The sequence below is a fragment of the Trachymyrmex cornetzi genome, unplaced genomic scaffold (assembly GCF_001594075.2).
Source record: "Trachymyrmex cornetzi isolate Tcor2-1 unplaced genomic scaffold, Tcor1.1 scaffold147, whole genome shotgun sequence".
Lineage (NCBI taxonomy): Eukaryota > Metazoa > Arthropoda > Insecta > Hymenoptera > Formicidae > Trachymyrmex > Trachymyrmex cornetzi.
Window position 1 is genome coordinate 609273 of NW_017296059.1, and position 21043 is coordinate 630315.

Below are 21043 nucleotides of genomic sequence, written 5' to 3' on the forward strand. Positions count from 1 at the left end.
TGATAGGATTATATAAAAATGTATTAGAGGAGAAAGATGAGAAATATAATTAAGCTAAAATAACTAACGGTAGACATTAATTCAATCTAGAAGAGAACATGTAACAGATTGGGATAATCAATAAAATTTCCCGATCGAGCTTTGTCACGTGTTCCTCATAATTTTCAGCGTATGTGTCGATGAATAGTGGAACAATAAAAAGAAATGTAGGTTGAAGAAGCGATTCCAGCGCATGCTTCGGAAATCACGACGTTCGTTTGACAGGAGAACTGATTCGAGTTCCCGGCGATAAAAGTGTTTCCCAGTGAGTGCGTTTTAATTTATATTACAGCCTCTGCGCAGTACCATTTGATTTCTCGGTCGAGCGTAAATTTCGACCGGGAAAAGAATCTCTGAAGAATGGCCTGTCTATTGATCCTATTAATAAAACACTCTTCCTTTCTCTAGTTGAATTTCATGATGATATCGTAATCGTGACGAACCTAGAAACGAAGAGAAAGGAAAAGTAAGTAATTTGAAAATAAATTCCTCGTAATTATCGAAGATTTTTTCACGGAAAGAACAATTTTTCCTCAAGTATTGGATTGAAACAAAAGTTTATAGCGCTACAAATTTTTTAATTCAAGCGGCTTTAATTTTGTTAATAAAAATTAATGAAATTTAAATTAAAAAGAATTTAAACCTTAAACTGTCTACTTTTAGAAAGTCACAAGTCTTGAATTTCATTGAATTTGGTAATTTTTATATATAAAAAACTACGAACTGGACAAAACGAGAAAAAATTTTTTTTTCTGTTTTTGGACTTGTCATATGCGCAAAAAACTTGTAAAAATTTTTGACTCCCTGAAAGCTTAAAGTTTTCACTACAAAGTCATTTTGTAAAAATGTTCCTAATATTTTTCATTATTGAGTTACATATCACGGATTAATTAAAAAGAAGCATTTTGATTTTGATTGTTCATAACTTCGTTAAAAATCGTATTATAATAAAAAAAAAGCCGATTCTTAAAACTAAAACATTGCTTTATCAAATAATATAATTGCTAAATTTTTTATAAAAAAAAAACATGTAGACATGATGCAAATGAAATAACAATAAACTTTTGTTCTAACCTAATGCCTAAAAATTTAGATAAATATACAGATACAATAGAAAATAATTTTGTTAGACTATTAAAATAATTATGTAGGACAAATTAATTGTTAGAATTTCCAAACTTGGATTTCCTCTAAAATTATTTTCTTTAACGTTTTTGTTCAAAATGGTCGCAAATAACATCAACTTATTCGTTGGGGCATAATTATTTTGATGGTCTAGCAAAATTATCTTTAAATCAGTATCAACCTAAATCTTTAAATATCTCAGCAAAAATTCGTTCTTATATTCCTCTCCCATTTTACATTGACTTCGATTTTCGCTGCGTCGAGATCGAATTACTATTCAGAACCATAAAGCAGAATTGCGAAAAGTAGCTTCTTCCAGTCTATCACGGAGCCCCGACCTTCGACGATGGTAGGTGGTCGTAAGGTGAAGCACACGACGAGCAATGAAACCACCACCACGTCCATGGTCACCGACGGCGTTACCAATAGGAGCGACAACAATGTCGTTGTCTCCACTGTACAACCGACCACCACTCAGCAAGTAAGCTTCTCTCTCTCACTCTCTCATTCGTCGTGCATCTTCGTTTTCATTACGTCGACGCGTATCACGTCGACGGGTCGGTCGCGCGACGTCTCGCGGCCTCGGGAGAGCGAAGAGCGGTAGTCTATCTCGCGGGACGCGCGACTCCTCCGCAAAGTGTCGCGTCGTCGCGTGATATCGGACTCTCGCGCATTCAACGTTCTCGAAGTTAGGCGCAACATTGTGATTATTCAGCGAAAAAAAAACACGAAGTTACCGCGCACGGTTGACAGGAGTTTGTATGGTACACGCGCGACGCGTATAATAAGATAGACTTCGCCACGGCCGGCGTCTTCGAGTGAAGCGATCTAGATCTCACTTCCGAAGTAAGTTGCTCTAGTTTTGGTGAGCTTTTGGTGCTTAAATGTAAATACATATATCTAACGTACAACGATATAAAGAGCGACAATACTACTATGACATTGTCAAAAAGAAAATTTCTTTTTCTCGCTATCCTGTTATCAGCAAATAAATATATCTAGCACTATTTAACCCTCTGAAGCTGACGGTGAGTCTATTAATCTCATTTCATTATAAATGTCTTTATAAAAAATATCAAATCAATTTTCTTTATATCAGCAAATTTAATTTAATCCGATTAAAATACTCAATTTTTGTTCTTTTTATATTAGTTCGAGTTCCCTGAAATTAATGAGTGTCTTTTAATTAACATAGATTAAATAGATCTTATGAATTCAGCATTAGTAACTCTGTTATAGATTTGGTGTCAGCTCTGAAGGGTTAATAATAAATTTAAACGATTTATATATATGAAAATTCACACAATTATCAGCTATTAAAGATAGACAGTTACCAAAGATAGATCAAAGACTTCACTTAGATGGTTCATCGTTTATTTTGGACATTCATAAAAGTTGTGCGTTTAGTTGGAATTTAATTTTGAAAATATTCTCTGTGACTAAAGAGAATTTCAAAGTTTAACTTTTGTAAGTAGATGGAATGATCAGAACACCTCAGGTATAGTTTCCTTTAAAACCTTGTGTAAAAACTGTTCTAGTAAAAGGAGATAAAAAGTATTATCATAATCAATGTCCAGAAATCTTACAGTTCATCAGTTTTACATTCCTTTATCTCATGAGGTTATAACTAATGTAAATTTAATCTTTAAATAGATAGGCTACAGCAGTCTACGCATAATTATGTTAAAAACTTTATTTTAGAAAAAGAAAATAAAAAGAATTGCCTAAGAAAGTTAATTATTTTTACATTCTTCTATCTCATAAAAATGTAAATAATGTAAATTTAATTCTATAGATACCATTAAAAAAAATAAAATTTGTTTTGGGTGTTCTGAGCACCACACACACACACACTCACCTGCTTAAAAATTAACTCTAACATAATATATCAGTAAAAAATATAACTACAAAATTGAAAATCTTTTTGATGTTCACACTCCACCTATCACAATTTGCGTATATCTTTAAACCGTCTACTATCTACCCACTTAAAGGTCAATTTAAATTACTCTGCGGTTTATAAATTAAAATTTTTTATTAATTATTTTTCACGAGATTTCTTGGAAGTGCCGAAAATGTGTAAATGCGCAATGGACACTCTGCACGAAGACATTCGTGAACGTATAAGGAAAACGTGAGTGTGGCTCTCGCATTCGTACCTTAATAACTCGTGTGTGTAAGTACACACACGAGGCACCGACCGACGCGAGAGCTTAACTGACATATAAATAGCGCATTTAAAGAGAGCCGGCTAGAATTTTTCCGCGTGTACGTCTTGCGAGACCGTCAGGAAGGCACGAGTCGCTTTCCGAGGAAGACCGTGCTACTGGAACGGATCCAGCGATTGTATCGACGGACACGTGATCGAACGACGTCAGAGATCTCGTCAGAAGAGAAACTCCCCTTTCGAAGTGCGTGTAATTCGTTAATCACTTTTTTCGGTAACGGTCTATAACAGCATTCGGACTCGTGACGTGAATGAATAAATTGATGTTGTGAATTTGGAGTCTCCATTGCTCATGTCTCCGTCGCTCGTGACACTCGTGATTCATAATATAGCATTCATCATTATAGTGCGAGGAGACTCTGAGCGCGTTAAGTTCGACCGAGAGATGATTCTTTATTGATAGTTTTTAATTAAAATAACATTTTTTTAATCGAAATTTACTGTTATTAAAGTTAAGATTCTATAAAACTAGAGATATATTTTTAGATATGTTTTTTAAAAACTTATAGACTTAAAAACTCAGAAATATATAATTTTATTCTTAAATGAAGCTTTAGAATCTCAGGTGACGATAAATAAAAATGAAAATGATTGGACAAATTATTGAGAATTTACGGATAATCGACGATAGAGTACGATGCAAACTAGAGCACCGATCAATATGTGAATTTTGCTTCTCCCTCGAAACTAATTTCGTACGTTCGGCAGAAAGTCCGACGGATCTTCGAGGAGCAGGCCAGGTGGCAAGAAAGCGGCCCACGCAGACGCGCGAAATGTACATCATCGAGTACTACCTACTGCGTGGTTAACAACTACAGCATCGTCGCCTCTAGGGGCGAACTTGCTCGAAATAACTGTGCCACGAATGAAACGACGACCAGCGTCACCACCAAGAGACGAACGCCGTCAATCGTAAACGGGAGACTCCACTCCAAAGAGGAGTCCGCTCGGAGTGGCATCCTCGTCACAGAAGAGGAGTCGAGGAAGCTGAAGGACGTGTCCAAAAACTCGACGAGATCAGGCGTCTCAAGGAGCATCCAGCGAGGTATAATCAAGTCCACTTCCGTGCCTAAGGATTTGAAGGAAGGTGCGTTTTTTTTGCATCATTTCTAAACTTATCAATGAAAATTACACATCGTTTATTATTTAGTAATCTGTCTTATATTTTTATCGAAATGTAATTGCTAATTTTTTTTAGAAGAAAAATTTAAGTTATTTAACAAATACTGATATATTTGCGACAAAAATTATCGTCGCTTATTATTATTTATTATTTTCTTTTATACTCATTTTTTAATCGAAATATAACTACTATTTCGTTTACAAGAGAAACTCCAATTAATGAGTGTCGATACTTGTTTAAGACTTTTAACAAATATCAATTATTGCGCGATTTTTTTTTTATGGCAATGTCAACTTCTTTGACAGTATTAAGCTTAGAACTGATTATAGATATGAATACATCGACTAAGAAAAGCGCCGATTATATACGGTTAAAGTTAGACGTTGGAATAATACATCTATATACAGTGAGTGCAAAAAGTATTTGTGCCGAGAAATATTTTTTACAGAAGCTTTATTTAAAAAAAAAAAACATTATCTAGCAAGAAATGACTTATCAAATTGATGTTGAATAGATATCGAAAATTTCGACACCAATTCAATTCGACGCCTAATCGATGGTTATTACTGTCCTTATTGGGTAATTAGCAATTTATTCATATAGAGAATAAAATAGACTGTACATTTTCAAAATTACTGTACCAAAGAGATGTGTAGTAGCTAAATGAAATATATCATTGTAAAATAAGAGAAAATTAAAAACGATATTATTTGGACGCACAAAAAGTAGTTGCACAGTTGAGAAATTTAGCTCTTAAAATCAAAACACATGCGAAGCTTATCATTTGTTTAGTAGAACAAATCATATTCATCGTATAAATTGCTAATTAACGTTTACTTTTTACAAATAAGGCTTTTTTATAAAAAATTTCTCTGTACTAATACTTTTGGCATTTATTGTATGTATTTTAAACAAATTTATCTCATATATATGAATACGCGTCGATACAATCAAATTAAAATAATAATCTCCTTCCAAATTAAATTAGATTGTCGATTGGATGCTACTAGCATCTTAATTTATTTGATATTTGGCAGGTTTGTGCTCAGATCATTTATGTTTTTCTGGATACCTAAGCGTAGTGAACATTCCTTTTATTCGATTTGGAAGGAGAGATTATCGTCATCAGCTATTCTAAGTATACGCCAAAAGCCAGGCGACGAAATTATTTTCGACAGAAAAGTTAATTTCCTGTACTATCTGTATCCCTCTAATGACTACTTGGCCATTGAAATGACGATGCTGACGTGCATCCCGTGATAATTTATATTTTCGCCTCTTTCGCCCCACGGGTTACCACTGACGAAACAACAATGTCTAACGAAAATCATATCTCGTAGTTTCTAATTAGAATTGCAAATAAAACTACGAGTTACACAGAACCTTTTCATAACAGTCTCAACGCGATCAACTCGTTTTCGAGCACGAGACTAAACGGAAACAAACTGCATTGATTAAAAATTAATGAAAACGTTCCATTCGATAAAAAACAAATCAAATTAATTATACTGTAGCAGAACAACAAGTCATTATGATAGCAAAATGATGTCAAAATGATCATTAAAAGTCATTTTTCAATCATTTCCAATTTATTTTAATGTCACTTTGACGTTGACGTGACTTGTTGTTCTGCTTGGCTAATCTCTTACCGAAATCCAATAATTGTATCAAAGTAAAAGGGGACACCTTTCTATTTATACAATTTAATTTTCTAAAACTCGTACGTCATGCACCGTTGCGACTTGTCAGCTCAGGCTAGAACGGAACAAAATAAATGTTCACTTTCGGTTCACATCGATCCTATAATAACACCGCGCGAAGTTCTATGTGCTCACGCGATCTATTCCACGATATGTTTACTTGCGCGAAATATTTTATGGCAATCTACGACAGGTGCGAGCGTCCGCGCGCCGCTAAATACATCTATTTAAGCCTGCGACTGCAGACTGCTGAGGACGCCGCGGCGCGAGACGTCTTGGGAAGTAACACCGGCCAAATATAGAGCCGTGACTCCGCAGGTCTTCCAGTGAGAGAAAGAACGTTGCAACGGGTGCCGGAGGAGGGAATCCTGAAGAGGTCTTCCGCCTTCCTGGCGAGTCTATCGCATCATCATCCCTCCAGCAAACTCGCCGAGAGGAATTCGCCGGACGACGAGTTGACCAAGTTCCTCAGATCGTCGGACGGCTACGAGCTTCGTAGCTCTTTATCCTCGAGGTATACCGGTCTGAAGGGATACTTCTCGGTCCTGACTGACGGCGACGACGCAGAACTGTGTGCTCTGCGGCCGTCACCTAGTGTCCAGACGTTATCTACGAGCTTCAAGAAGAAGGGTGTCGGAGTAAAGAAGTCGGTTTCTTTCAGCTCCGACACCAGCTTCGAGGAGAAACGCGCGCCGTACCGGAAGTCTGCCGTTCACGAAGCCAAAGTCTATCGCAAAGGTGTGCTTCAAGGTGAGTTCTGCGTGCCTTATGACATTCGCTCTATATAGCGATTTCACAAATTTTAATACGATATCATATTACTTAGTTTTTACTAATTGTATGTAAAATATCTGTTTTAATAAATATAGTTAACCTTTTATCAGCAATGTGAAATTTTCACCCTTTGTTTATTATCGAGATCTTTGAACTTTGTAATGCAGCTTTTTGAAGGTTAAATAAAGATTTGTAGCCTTTTGCTATTTTTTAAATAAAAGAAAAATTACAAGCTATCTGAAATCCAATAATATTTTATGTACCAATGTGATACGAAATATTTGGATTGTTGCTTTTACGCAAGAGATTATTTGCTAATGATTTGTTATGTGCATAAACTTTTCGCGTTGACATGTACGTCATTTAGGTATTAACGCCGACAAATTGATTCCAACGTGTGACATTACTGATAAAATGTTCTAACTGATAAGAAAGACGTTTACATCTCGATAACCGTTTGTTTCACATTGAAATCTAAAGATACATCTCGGATCAATGCAAAATTTACAACAAATATTGAGATTTAACAAATTGTGCACACAAATTTATCAAGAAGCAAATTATTTTTTATTTCATGAAATTGATATTCGAGTAATTTAACCCTTAGTACATACAATAACTTTCTAGTCCTTTACTACACATAATTGTTCCATTAATTGTTAATTTTTAATTGCCATTACTTTTATAAGTGTACAAAAATTGTTAGATAATTTTTACTATATAAAATATACTTTAAATATATATACTTTTGAAAGCATTTTAAAGTTATGTATCAAACAAAAATTGCATCTAAATTTTTTAAGTGATTGCAGTCGATAAAATGAAAAAAGTGTATTTTTTAATATAAAAATTGAAAACTTTGATTTAGTATATTGCACTTACATTTTAAATAATGCATTTTATTATCGATATTTCATTAAAAAACTTACAACAAATTAGAAAAATATTGTTTATAATGTTTTTTTAACATTATTTATAATATATAATGCAAATATAGAAATATTCGACGTTTTAATAAAAAATTGTCGTTTAAATTTCAATGTTCTTTCTAATAGTTTATGAAATTCTTGCAATATAAAAGAATTGATTAAAAATAAAAAAAAATAAAAATTTGCTATAGAAAAGTACTTACTCTACACACGATGATTCATTCATGATACGAATGTATAAGTCGGCAACACTTCAAAAATCTGTCCTTGATGTTAAATTTTTTTTTAACAAAAGAACAAAGACTATTGCTTAGCCAGATGCTCCTAATATTTCAAAGAAAAGAAATGCACGGGACATGAATGATCCATCGTATGTATTAAAGATTAATGTAGAAAGAGTTTGTTTTAAAAATATCACATGCTTTAAATGTAATTTATAACCGTAAAATTTGAAACAGTTTGCCAATTTCAACAAGCGTAGTCTATCATATGAGCTTATGCAGTATCCAATATTAAATTTTGATATTTAAAGACAGTTGCAATTACGCAATTAATCTAATAGAATTTGTTCATGATTAGTAATTAGCTTTGAAATAATAAAAAAATAACAGAACAGTATTATACAAGGCGAATGTAAATTTTGCAGATCACGTACGCAAAGAGACGATCAAATCAAAAGTGCCGCCCTCGTGGGAAATACCCTCTGGGGGCCCTACGGCCCTTTTGAGGGCTGCCAGAGAGGCTGACGATACTGGTCTCAAGGAAATCGTCACACAGGCTCGGAAAGTAGGTCTGAAAGGCATGGATGTCAACGTGGTCGACAGTAGCGGCAGGGTGAGTACAAAAGTTTCTAATTAATTGAATTAGTCTCTAATTGCCATTGCGCTTCGTAACTTAAAAATTGCTTTGCAATATTCTACCTGTCGTTTATTCTATCGCATAGCGTATTGTGCGATGTGTTTGCATGCGTCTATGAAAAATGTGTGCTTTATAAAATTGTAAAAAATTCAAGTGTATTAAAATTTACGATTTCACGGTAAGAAAAAGCAATATTGCTCCCTTAAAAAATGATACCATTCAAAAAGCGTGATTTTTGAGTTATTATTATGAATGCTTATGTTATTAACTTGTAACAGGAACACATATTTTTGTGACGCTAAAGGATGAGTCCTTGGGACCCACTAAAGCTTTTTCTTATTAGTTTCAGAAATTAACATAGATAAAGTACGATAATCAGTTCATATGAGTAGAACAAAACTCTAAAAATAAGATTGCGTAACGTAAAATTACTCCCAATCATCTTTTTCCAATTCGATATGGAGACTAAAAAAATATACGAGAAATTACTAAATATACATTTAATGATTGACCCAAATAATTACAAATATTTCACAAATTTGAATTGACTGATCTAGTTCGAAGTTCTTTCGAAACTGCAACCTGGGAACGAGAGATGATCGTTTAGGCGAAATAGCTCACACTAAACGAATCCGACGGATTGGAAAGCCGGCGGCGATTTGTAATTAACAGCGCGCGATTCGCGATCGATGAAAGTGCAATTAAGGCCGAGCGAGTCGCGCGCGACGGCAGGAAACAAATTTCGCCTTCGAATGGATCTATTTTTAAATTGCCCGACTGTGATTCCGGTGATTCCAAGGCGTGAGTTTCGTTTCTCGCGAGTTATGCAAAAATATATACAACTACAACAACCCTCTGTGGGTCCTCGACGATTGATTGCAGACGGTTGGGAGTTAACAGAAGCGTAAAGTTTCAAGATTTTATTACTATTTTCACTCATCGCTCTGTTCTTTTCGTCAGCCCGAAAAAATGAGGTTAAAGTGAATAACACAATTCTCTTAAAAATCTTTCACTCTAAAAAATATGAATAAAAAATATGGGCGTATGGATTTAACATTATACGGTATTTATATAATTCTTCCGTGTTAGTGTTGATATAAACATGGTGTAGATTTATCATCATGGTTTAAAAGTCATAGTATTATATGTATATATCCACATTATGACGATATTTATATCTATACTAACACGGTGAGAATTATATTTAACACCTATACTTTTTAGAGTGTGGATATATATATATATATATATATAAAGGACACAAATAAAAAGAGAATTTTCTCAAAATGCATTGAAGATAGTTCTCGAAAACATCGCTTCTTTTACATGAGACAGAAAAGTATCACGACTTTGCGAGGCTACGTAGAACGATGGAGCAAGAGTAAACAACACTGTGATTTTTTATCATTCTATGTGGGTTTTCTAGAAAGGATCTTTATTTGACCTTACAGAAAATTTTCGGTTGTTTCGTGCTGCTTCGTTCTACGGTGCACCTCGATCAGATAATCGGCGTAACTAGCATGATGAGGAGAACTTTTCTAATTGCTGACGAAACTGTATAATTATACCAGGCTGTTTTCCGGCCAGCGCGTAGATTAAGCAGCGAAGAATCGATCCGACGAAACGGATTCGACCATCACAGTTCGTCGCGGAGGTCGGCAAAAATTCCATGCTCATGGTACTTTCATTAGCGCTCACGTGCGATCCCTTCGTACACGTACTCATCTAGTCTCATGGAAAAGTACTGAATTGCCTGTCGGGCGCCGAACTCTGCCCGCTTTTGCAACAAGCCGGGTGTAAAATCGCTCTCCGAGAGGAATAAGATGGGTTGCGTTCCCAGGGGAAATGTATGTATATGATATCGTTCGGGAAACTATTGGAATAATATCTCTTAGCAAACAGGAAATTATAATTTTTTTCAATAAAAATTTTCTTTGTGGCAAGCACTTTACATATGTAAATTAAAGATGTTTAGTAAATTTAATAAAACCGATATTTATAGTGAGTTCTTATACTTAAGACCATCTTAAGTACAGTCTTAAAATGTGTCATAAACCAATCACAAAGCCGTATTAGCATTAAAATATTACACAGCTTGAAATGGTTTTGTTCGTATTAACGTGTGCACTTATTCTTAGTAATAAATTAAATATTAATTTAATTTAATACATTTTTTAGTTAAATTATTTGATATCATTTTAATAAATTATTTTATTTTAGTTAAATTAGTGAAGATCTATAGAAATTATTAAAAATAACTTAAATTGGGTATAATTTGGCATCATGAAATTAACAGCGAAATTTAACTTATTAGTGAATACACGAAAAATGTAAAATATTTTGAATACTATAATATTGCTTACAAGATGGCTTTGTATCCGTGTATAAATCTTCATGTAAAGAGAAGCATGTCATCTTCCAATTAAAGCGCGTGAAATGAAGATTGAACGAGGGAAAAACAAATTTATTTCATACATACAGTGTCGCGTTTTAAATATGAAAAGTTTGAAAGGCAAGCTTGCCAGCAGTAAAAACGCGATGAGTGACAGGAGTTCGTGAAACAGTATAACTAGACGCTGTAATTACCGTCATCTCGAAGGATACTCATGATACGACAAGTTTAATGTCCCGCGATGATGACTCGCGTTCGTTACTATCAAACGATTCATGCTCAAGGACAAAGTCGTCAAGAGCTCTTTCGAAGAAGAGGACGGGGTTAACTTTGCGCTTTGTTGAAGCTGCGCAATTTGGTGTCTTAGACACGCTCGCCTCTTCCAAATAGACCGCCGCTTTCTCGCGTCAGGATCGATACGAAAGCACGTTAATCTCGATCCCGCATGGGAGTCTGCGACCGCATTCCAAATGCAGCTATGTCGCGTCGCAATTAAAGTCGGTTCGCGCTCCGTCTCTTCTTCCGTAGATAGAAATGCGGTCGTCCTTCGTGGAATCGTGGTGAACGCCGCACTAAGGCCAGGACGAACGGAAACTTAATGTAGATGTCCCATGTAATCGTGATGGATAATCCCGAGGCCCTCGGTAACATCGCCGCTCTTCAAGGTCCCGCACGTGGAGCGAGAGAGACAATCGCACGTGCATTGCGTCGAGAAATTACGCTCGATTACGCGCACCGTCTAGCTTAATCGAAAAACGATCGGTTACGAATCAACCCTGACGGAAAAATATGCGATTTCCTTAAGTGACATCAGACAAACGCGGACGATGATTCAGCGAGGTTGCGGAGCAAAGAATTCGCGCGAGGTTAACACGCTATGTGTAAAAATAACTAAAACGTTAGAAATAATGACTTGAAGTTACTCATTACTGTTCTGTACATTTTTCTTAGGTTCTTTATACAATTTTTGAAAATTTTTATATAGATTTTAGATTTTCTGAGATTAAAAATTTTTAAAGATTTCTCAGATTTTTTTATACGAATTGGAACTTTTCTGAAATGCTAAGAAAGTTTATCTAGAATTTTTCAAATGAAGTCTGAAGTATTCTAAGATTTCTCATTCTATAACTTCTATAAAAAAAACTTGTAAAATCTGACAAATTTTTTAATATTTTTCAGATATCTTCATAAATTCAAAATATCACAAATCCTTAAAAATATTATTAAATATCACAAATGTTATATCTCACGAGAATTTCTTTTCATTCGAGTAGTAACAGAATTAAATAGCATTTTTCGATTTAATCTTTAATATGTCAAATTAAATTTGAATTTTTATCTTTAATAGTTTAAATTAAATTTTAATTACTTAGGCAAACCATAATTGATGACAAAACTCGGTACAAAATATTATATATTGTTATATTTGTACTTATTTTTAATCTTATTATTCTATTATGTTTAGTATTACTGACGTTACAGACTTTGCTGACTAGCAAAGTATACAATCTGCAAGAATATAAAAATATCCTGACTTTCCTCAAACACACACACATTTTATTGAGGAAAATGTAAAATAAGTGTTTAAACCACGTGTTCTGTTTCATTCAAAACGAACAAAATAGAACTCGTTGTGTTTACCGATTTACAATTCGCGCGTCGTCTTCAAGGCAAACGCGTCTTCTTCCGAGCGTTTGTTGGCGTAGTCCGTGTTTCAACGCCTGTTTGTATATCGGCGCATGCTGACGCAAGTAAAGCAATAACGTTCAAACGTCAATAGCCACTTAATAAATTGATTCTTAACGGATAGTCCATTGTGCATCTCGGTGTCTGTGGAGGCAGCAAACAATGGCAGAATGAGAACGTCTTCCTACGAGGTGTCATATGTACTTCTCAACAATCGCGATATAAAACACGATATTCATTCCCTTTTCAACATATTTACACGTCAGTCGAGTGTAACAACAATAGGCGAAGCGCGGTATTCAAAGATAAATCCGATTAACAATTCGTATAGGGGATATGTTATAGCGATTCAATAAGAGGAGGATCATTTCATCGATCGGAACAATTTTTTATCTAGTTAGCTTAGATCAATGGAAATTAGTAAATTCTACATGCAAGGAACGGTTTTACTAAAGTACCTCAAAATTTAGCTAAATAAAGATAATTTTTATAGGACTATTAAAATAATTATAATATAAATATATATAGAATGCTGAAGCTAAAATATTAAAACTTTTTGCAACACACAGTTGGAAAATTTGTGTTTAATTTAATATTTTAATAAATTTCACGTGTCTCAAATCCCAAATTTTTATGTTAATTTAACATAAAATGAATATATAAAAAGTAACGCAAATATTATGTAAAAAATTAACACATAAAATGTAACACTTCCACAATTCGTAAGCAAATCAGGGGAACATTTTTTTTTTTAGGGAAATTAATATTTATAATATGTTATTATAAATTAGCATATATTATTTATTTTGTTAGAATTTACTTCTCAAAGTATATCATTTTAATATTATTTGTTTTGTACTTGTTCATAAATTGTGCTATTTCAATATTAAAAACTAACACTTGGATATATTGAAGATTCAACACAAAAGTTTTAACAAAAACCAGTTTTAATACAATTGCAAAATATTTTTTTACTATGCATCTTGCCCATCAATCTTGAATTTTTTATATAACAATTTTTCGTATATAATAATTTTGGTAAAATAAAATTATTTTCAGATCTAGCCAAATTAGATATTTCAACAAAATCGTCCTTTCCATGTAAAATTAAAATTCGTCCCATTCCATGTTTAGTCATCAGTATCGATTTAGCGAATTAAATCTGCGAAATGTGTGCCATGGAATTGCGTGGATTTTCATGTCACGGTCAAACGCCGTAAAAGAGACATTGATGTTGAGGGGAGGAGGGAGGGGGTGGAGGGATGAATAATGTTTCCCGCTCGAAACACGAGTTTACATAATCGGGCGTGCTTTTGACGCAAACTAACCCGGGAATTATTTGTTTACCATTGCAGACGGCCATAAGTTACATGGCTGGGAACGGTGCAGCAGCGATGCTTGAGCTGGCGCTCTCTTTTGAAGGTGTGGACCCGAATTTGCCTGACAATGAGGGTAATACACCGCTCCATTTTGCCGCTCAGGCTGGTGAGTGATCGATTATGTCATTTGAATATCAAGTTACTGTAATTACGTGAAACGTGTACGAGATACCGGGAAAATGTCATTGACGTATTGCGGAAATCAATCCATTTGATCCTACAATTTTCCAGAATTCGATTTCAAGAATATTCGATGGAATCGTACGATTAAGTATAATAATATCGTTGCAAATACATTGTGAGATATTGCATTAAAGTACCTTAGACACTGTTTGAGTAGTAAAATATTTAAAAGTATGTGAATCTTTTTTGACACCGAATAGAATTCAACTGTTCTCATTAAGTATAAAGAATTCCTATTTTCGTTCGAGAAGCAGATCTTAAATGTTTTAATTATTTAGTGATTATTTAGAATTGAATTGAATTTCATTTCTTTGCTCGAATCCGAATTGAACCAAATCGACATATCCGAATCTAATTAAATCGAATCGTTGAAACATAACTTTTAATTAATAATATTATTATTATTAAATTAAATTTAATATATAGATAATTAAAACATTTTTAAACGTAAAAAATAATATTGATTATACATATATGTGTGATGTATTATTTTAATTATTAACTAGAAATATGATTTTATAAGATTGTCAATATATTCATATTCATATCTTTTGGATTCGAAATTTTCGAGTTGAGATTTAAATTATGGAGATTCAAATACTTATCTGATTTCATTTGATTCATATTTGAATAGTTTGCATCTCTAGAAATAATTTCAAACATCTCTAGAAATAGCTTAAACGGACGTTTTTCTCTTACGCTTCTTTCTCTCTTTTTCCGGAACTCAGACTATCATCTTTGGCAATTTATAACCAATGTTCCAAAAATGAATCTGACGAGATATGCAAGAGTATCTGACGGCCGCGTTTATTCATAGAGAAAGTGACAAGAATAAGTGTTGCATCAATCTTATGGCGTAAACGTAGCGATGAATAGGAGTTAAAGTTTTTGTAGTTAAAATGTGTTATAGTTTTTGTAGGAATCTTAAAAATAAGTTTATTCGGGAATGGTTTAGAACATAATTTACCTTGGTGTTTACTTCTGCTTTTTTACCACATAATCATCCTCCCTCGGTAAGTGGCCAACAGCTACATGGCTGCAAAATAACTGCATTCGTCACAATCACGGATTAGTCATGAACATAAAAAATAACAGGATGAAGTTTAAGAGATGCTTATTTAGGTTTGTAACTCATGGCGTTTAAAGGCTTAAATAAAGTGAGAAAATAACAAGCATATTAAAAGTAAATGATTATTAGATCCGAACCCCTTTTTTTCATTTCGTAATGCTAATTTTTTTACTGTACATATTATTTTAATACAGCGTAGAAAAATATAATATATTTTGAAAAATGCACGGAAAGCATATTTAGAAAATAGAAACGGCTTATCTAATCGGCGTTAAATCAAGTAATCTTTCGTCTGTCAAACGTCCTCCAAGATTCTATGATCCCGTTGTATTTTTCGCGAATGGGGATAATGTGCAGGGAATAGCGATAAAAGCCATTGAAAAATACTGAAAATACGCTTAATACCAAATCTGCCGGTGAATTTTTCGCACCGACATGGCACGAGGATCCCATCGCGTGGCACAATCGCCGAAAATAGCGGAGAACATCGAAGCGCCTCTTGCAACAAACGCGCAGCTATGTGATGACGCGTGCTGAAAAACGTTCCGAGCCAAAACATCACGAGTTATGAAATATATGAGGTCTCGCACGCGAATAAAATCAGTACCGATGATGTCAGTACATGGTCTCTGTTACGTATCTGTGGACAGGACAGACCGAATGCCTCAACATCCTTTTGGAGAGATGTCCGGATATCGAAGTAGACGCTAGAAATACTTTGGGCTTCACGCCGCTCATGAAAGCCGCCCTTCAAGGTAGAACCAAATGCGCGAAGATTCTCTTATTCGCCGGTAAGCAAGCAATTCAGTGCAGACTATAATTAATTAATATATCTAATTTATTGCGAGTAATAATCTGTAAGATAATAAATCTGTATAGCTGGCACACAAGTAAGTGATTCAATATATATATATAATCTTATAATTAATTCTAATTTATTTTAAATAATAATGTTAGATAATGATCTAATATAATATATAATATAATAAATTAATACAATAAACATAAATATTAATCTACAATAATAAATAAATCCATAATATTCAATTAATGAAAATCAAGTGTTTTTAATAGTAAAATGGGGTAACTTTGGCTTAATTAAAAAAAATGTCTTGAAAGCACGCATGTTCATATCATCAGGACATAAGAAGTTTTAATTTAAATAATCTTTAGAATATTTTTGTGATATTTTATATTCTGATTTTGATATACATGCCTTCTGGGCAATATCAAAATAAAAAGTTATCTCATTTTATGGTATCATAAAAAATATGATTACAAAACATCACGAAATATTTCTTAAGATTTATCATCTACGCCACCTGAGAATTATTTTCGTGAATTCCTAGGTGCAAATCCCACACTACGTGATCACGGTAGAGGCCTAAGAGCTGAACAATGGGCGAGGTTTTGCGGCAGGTATGTGTGCGCCGAGATGATTGAGAGATTCGCGAGACATCGTCTGTTAGAGAGAACGACGTCCTGTCGTTGGGGTAGCGAGCCCGAGCTCGCTGCGAAAGTATTACAAGGAAAGGTAAATAGCGCGATATGTCAAGTCTCCTCTTAATCGGATTTCTGTCGGATTTTGGAAGACATAATCCTTACAAACTATGCCAGGTGACGCCTATACCTTCAACGCCTCTGCCGCAACCCTCGGGGCTAAAGTCGAAAATAAGAAAAGTCTTCCGCACCACCTCCAGCCCCGACCGAACCTTCTCTCTGGTGTCGCAGCTCACCAGTGCGGCTCTGTGCGCGAGCAGTCCGGCTCTGCCGAAACCGTCACCTGTTGTGAAAAGTCTTCTGCGACCGTTGAGCGTGCCCCAATTAAGGTGCGACCTTCATCAAGGAACTAAAACTTTTTGAGTCATGCCGATCAATACTTCGTAATCACATTTTTCAACGAGTGCAAACTTTGCAATGTTTTTGACGTTTAGTAGAAAATTACAAGCAGCTTCAAAAACAAGTAGATAACGTTAAAATATTAATTGGATATTTTCTTTAAAACACGTTTATTCGATAATTTTAATTTTAAAGTAAATGTCAATTCAAAAGAGAAAATAAAAATTTGTGCTATTTTTCAGGGTGACATTGGTTTCGCAGCAGGATTTCCTGGAGAAAACGTCTGAAAAGTATGGGACAAATTTTACGGATAAGATCGAAAACTCCATGGCAAAGCCGCCACGCTCGAAGAAGAAGAGCAAGTAGTCGAATGTAAAGGTTTCACGATTAAAATTGCGGGCCGCGTTTAGTCATCCGTTTGCATTGAACACACGCGAGCGGAGATTGAAAGGTTTAATCGAGCCTGTTTGACATAAAGCAGCGAGACGGACAGAGTATTTATGATACATTTGAGATCATTTACATATTATCCGATTCCGCTATTGCCTGTAACCTGGCCGATCGTTCGGAGCCGCGGTCCCTCAAGTAGATCGTAGGTTGTTCGTTTTTACCTCGCCAAGAAATATTAGCGATGCATTTCACCCGAGAGAACGTTTCGCGAGATCAAAAGGGAGGATCAACCTTCGAAACTTCGATCGTTGCCGATACAACCACGATCCAGTCGGCAGTTGAAGTTATGTTTATAGTCCTCGTACTCGAGATTGTTTTCGATGTAAACCACCGCCATGGCCGGACGCGTAAACATTCGGAACGATCGAATCTTATTTTTAGTTTAAATTTATAATGGATTGCGCGCGAGACGTGATGAAACAAGATGCTGCGCGTGCGCAAACGCGGTTTACAGAAGATCGCAAAGTTACAATCGAGAGATCGCATTGATCGTGATACTGAAAGTTACCTCCTCCCCACCAACCTTGATAAATGGAATCTCGATTTTTTCCAGGAAACGTGAGTATGTAATACTCGTATCAGACTAGAAACTGAAATTAGATTGGATTGGGCTTTAACTGATCAGAAGAAAGAAAATTATATCAAGTTTAGTGAACTTTGCTTTGATTGGTCAAATTTTAATTCAATCTTAATCTCTAATCTGATATGAGCTTAACTTGAAGCACGCGCCGAAGCGAAGCTTCAGAGGTTTCTTACCGATTAAAGTGTTAAAGATAATCGAATGGACTTGCGATTAATGTGTCGCAGGCCTCCCCCTAACTTATAATACACGCGTTTTACGTACAAGATTTTATATCGATGCAGTTACTGTCAAATGGTTGTTTAAATAAATGTCTTATTAATCAGTTACTGTCTTTTGATTATACACAGTTGAAACACAGAGATTGGCGTATTTGGAGATTCTTTTGTCGAGTCTTTGTTTTTTATTGATCCTTCAAATCAAAAGCACGCTCATTTATCAGAACGACGATTTCGTCGTTGCCGGCGATTCTTCGCCTGAGACAGGATTTCATACGCCTGTTGGATTTCCATAAATTTTTCTTGAGCCTCGCGCCTTTCCTCCTCCGAACCTTTAACCTTGTCAGGATGATTGTCCCTGGATAAACTTCTCCATCGTGCCGTGACTTCGTTCTGCGAAGCGGTTTGCGAGAGACCCAGGACCTGCGGAGAATGAGAAAATATTAAGAATTTCTTACGCGTATTTTTTAAACAAAAAAAATTATAAAATTTTATAAAAGAATTACAAATTTTTCTATATTTTTCTGTAACGCCCGTATTCTTTCCAATTCTTTTTCTATATTGTATTTGTATGTGAAAATAATATAAAGGTAATACAAAAAAGTTTGACGGCAAGCTTGGATACAAAAAATTTGATAAAAAGTAACATTAAAAAAAATAATTAAGATAAAAATGAAAAGATTTTATTTAAACTATAAAATTATATTGTAAAATAAAAGTATTGATCTTATTGAAAAATTTTATACGTATATATATATATATAACATCAACTTTTATACGAAAAGTATAAATTTCTCATTTTACTTGCTTTTTGTAGAGACTTTTGTATATACACCTGATACATTCTTAAGTTACTTCTTTCTAAGTAAATTTGAATTCTAAATCTAATAAAATTTCATAAACGGCCGACCTTGTAAGCATTTATCTCGCCTCGAGGATCCGTGAGGTCCACCAGTTGCGCCCACGTTGCCCAGAAGCCTTGATGTCTCGCGTGGTTCCACGTGGCCTCCAAACTCGCCTGTAGAATAAAGAATATCAGCATATGAAAGAGACCTCTCAAATCTCAAGGAATTTACTGTTTTAACCCTCCAGAGCCAAAATCTGTATGCTGGATCTATGAGATACATTTAATTTATGTTGATTGAAAGGTACTAATCATTTGCAAGGAACCAAAGTGACATGACTTGTATAAAAAAGAGTAAATACTAACAATAAACTTATTTTAATAATAATAATTTAAATTTGCAGATAAAAATTATAATTGAGTGAGTTCAATAGGTCCATCGTCCACTTTGGAGAGTTAAAAATTCAAAAAATTTATCGTAGATACCCACCTTGAGATCTGTCCAAATTGGCGAAGTGAGGAAGTGTTGCACGGCTTCCGACAGCTTGATCTCCTCGCCTTCGCTATCCGTGATAACCGCGTTAAAGTATAAGTAGCTACCGATTACGGCAAAGAAGAGCATGAGAGCTAAACCTAAGCAGGCCATACGCCGGAAGAAGCTTCTTTTCTTTCTCGGTTTCAGCCGCCATTGCTTGCTGAAAGTGTCGAAGCTGAGACTCGAGGTAACCACCATGAGGAAGATCCACATGGTATCGTCGGCGATGTAATATAAAGTCGGATAAAATAGATATGCTGTGGCAAGAGCTATCCATATCGAACCTTGTTCTCTCCCAATGTTCCCGACCGTCCAGACACCTATTGAAGTATTAATAAATGAATAAAGCCTTTTATAAAATATTTATATTTTTACATGGAAAAGATTTTGCTGAAGAGTATCTAAAAATTTAGCTAAATACAGATCTGAAAATGATTTTGTTGGATCATCAAAATAATTATGTACTTTCTAAAATTTTTATACCGGAATCTAATTCTAAAGAGTGAAATCTGATTCCTAAAAATTGACAACTGAGTTATTCTTTTTCACCACTGACAATTGTCACTCTTTAGAATTAGGTTCCATTCCAAAGATTTTAGAGAGTTTAGACTGATTGCTAAAATATCAAAACTTTTTGTAACATTGCTTATCATGCTCTTGAGATTTTTGAATAATTATTTTAATAATCCAAAAAATTACTTTCAGTAATTTATAATAAATTATTATCTAACTCTCTTCTCTCTCTAAATTTTTATATATTTTAGCAAAATCCTTCTTTTCGTGTAAAATTTCTGTTTTCTAATTATTTATATACATATAATTTAATATTATTTTCATATAAATAATAATACATTATACGTATTAAGATAATCCTGTAATAATAATAACAAATAAATCCTACTTATTATATTTAATTGATTTAATCTAGAAACTTTTATTGGCTCGATTATTGATATTTAATTATTATTTGCATAATACGAGTGATTTTACACCTTAAAATATTTTATTTACTTAAGGATCACTCTGTATATATTTATATACATATATGTATTATATACATACATATATTATATAAATAAAATATGTAAATATA

At 34.3% G+C, this 21043-nt stretch overlaps 2 protein-coding genes across 4 annotated transcripts in view; one reads left to right on the plus strand and one right to left on the minus strand.

Moving 5' to 3' along the window:
- Positions 1-18678, plus strand: part of LOC108757788 (uncharacterized) — a 28809-nt gene extending 10131 nt beyond the window's left edge. Inside the window, exons 2-12 of one of the 3 annotated variants that reach the window (XM_018502362.1) lie at positions 169-304; positions 448-505; positions 1484-1645; positions 4100-4478; positions 6533-6964; positions 8564-8751; positions 14209-14338; positions 16135-16275; positions 16834-17018; positions 17102-17313; positions 17566-18678. In XM_018502362.1, the coding sequence (XP_018357864.1) occupies positions 1511-1645; positions 4100-4478; positions 6533-6964; positions 8564-8751; positions 14209-14338; positions 16135-16275; positions 16834-17018; positions 17102-17313; positions 17566-17689 (1926 nt within the window). In that variant the 5' untranslated portion in view covers positions 169-304; positions 448-505; positions 1484-1510 and the 3' untranslated portion in view covers positions 17690-18678. The remainder of the gene's footprint in view (positions 1-168; positions 305-447; positions 506-1483; positions 1646-4099; positions 4479-6532; positions 6965-8563; positions 8752-14208; positions 14339-16134; positions 16276-16833; positions 17019-17101; positions 17314-17565) is intronic. The other 2 variants (XM_018502363.1, XM_018502365.1) reach the window with 2 other exon arrangements.
- Positions 18679-18744: 66 nt separating this feature from the next.
- Positions 18745-21043, minus strand: part of wus (TM2 and DnaJ domain-containing protein wurst) — a 3940-nt gene continuing 1641 nt past the window's right edge. The window contains exons 3-5 of the mRNA XM_018502371.1: positions 19906-20270; positions 19482-19589; positions 18745-18994 (exon numbers count right to left, since the gene is read on the minus strand). Coding sequence (XP_018357873.1) covers positions 18785-18994; positions 19482-19589; positions 19906-20270 — 683 coding nt within the window. The 3' untranslated portion in view covers positions 18745-18784. The remainder of the gene's footprint in view (positions 18995-19481; positions 19590-19905; positions 20271-21043) is intronic.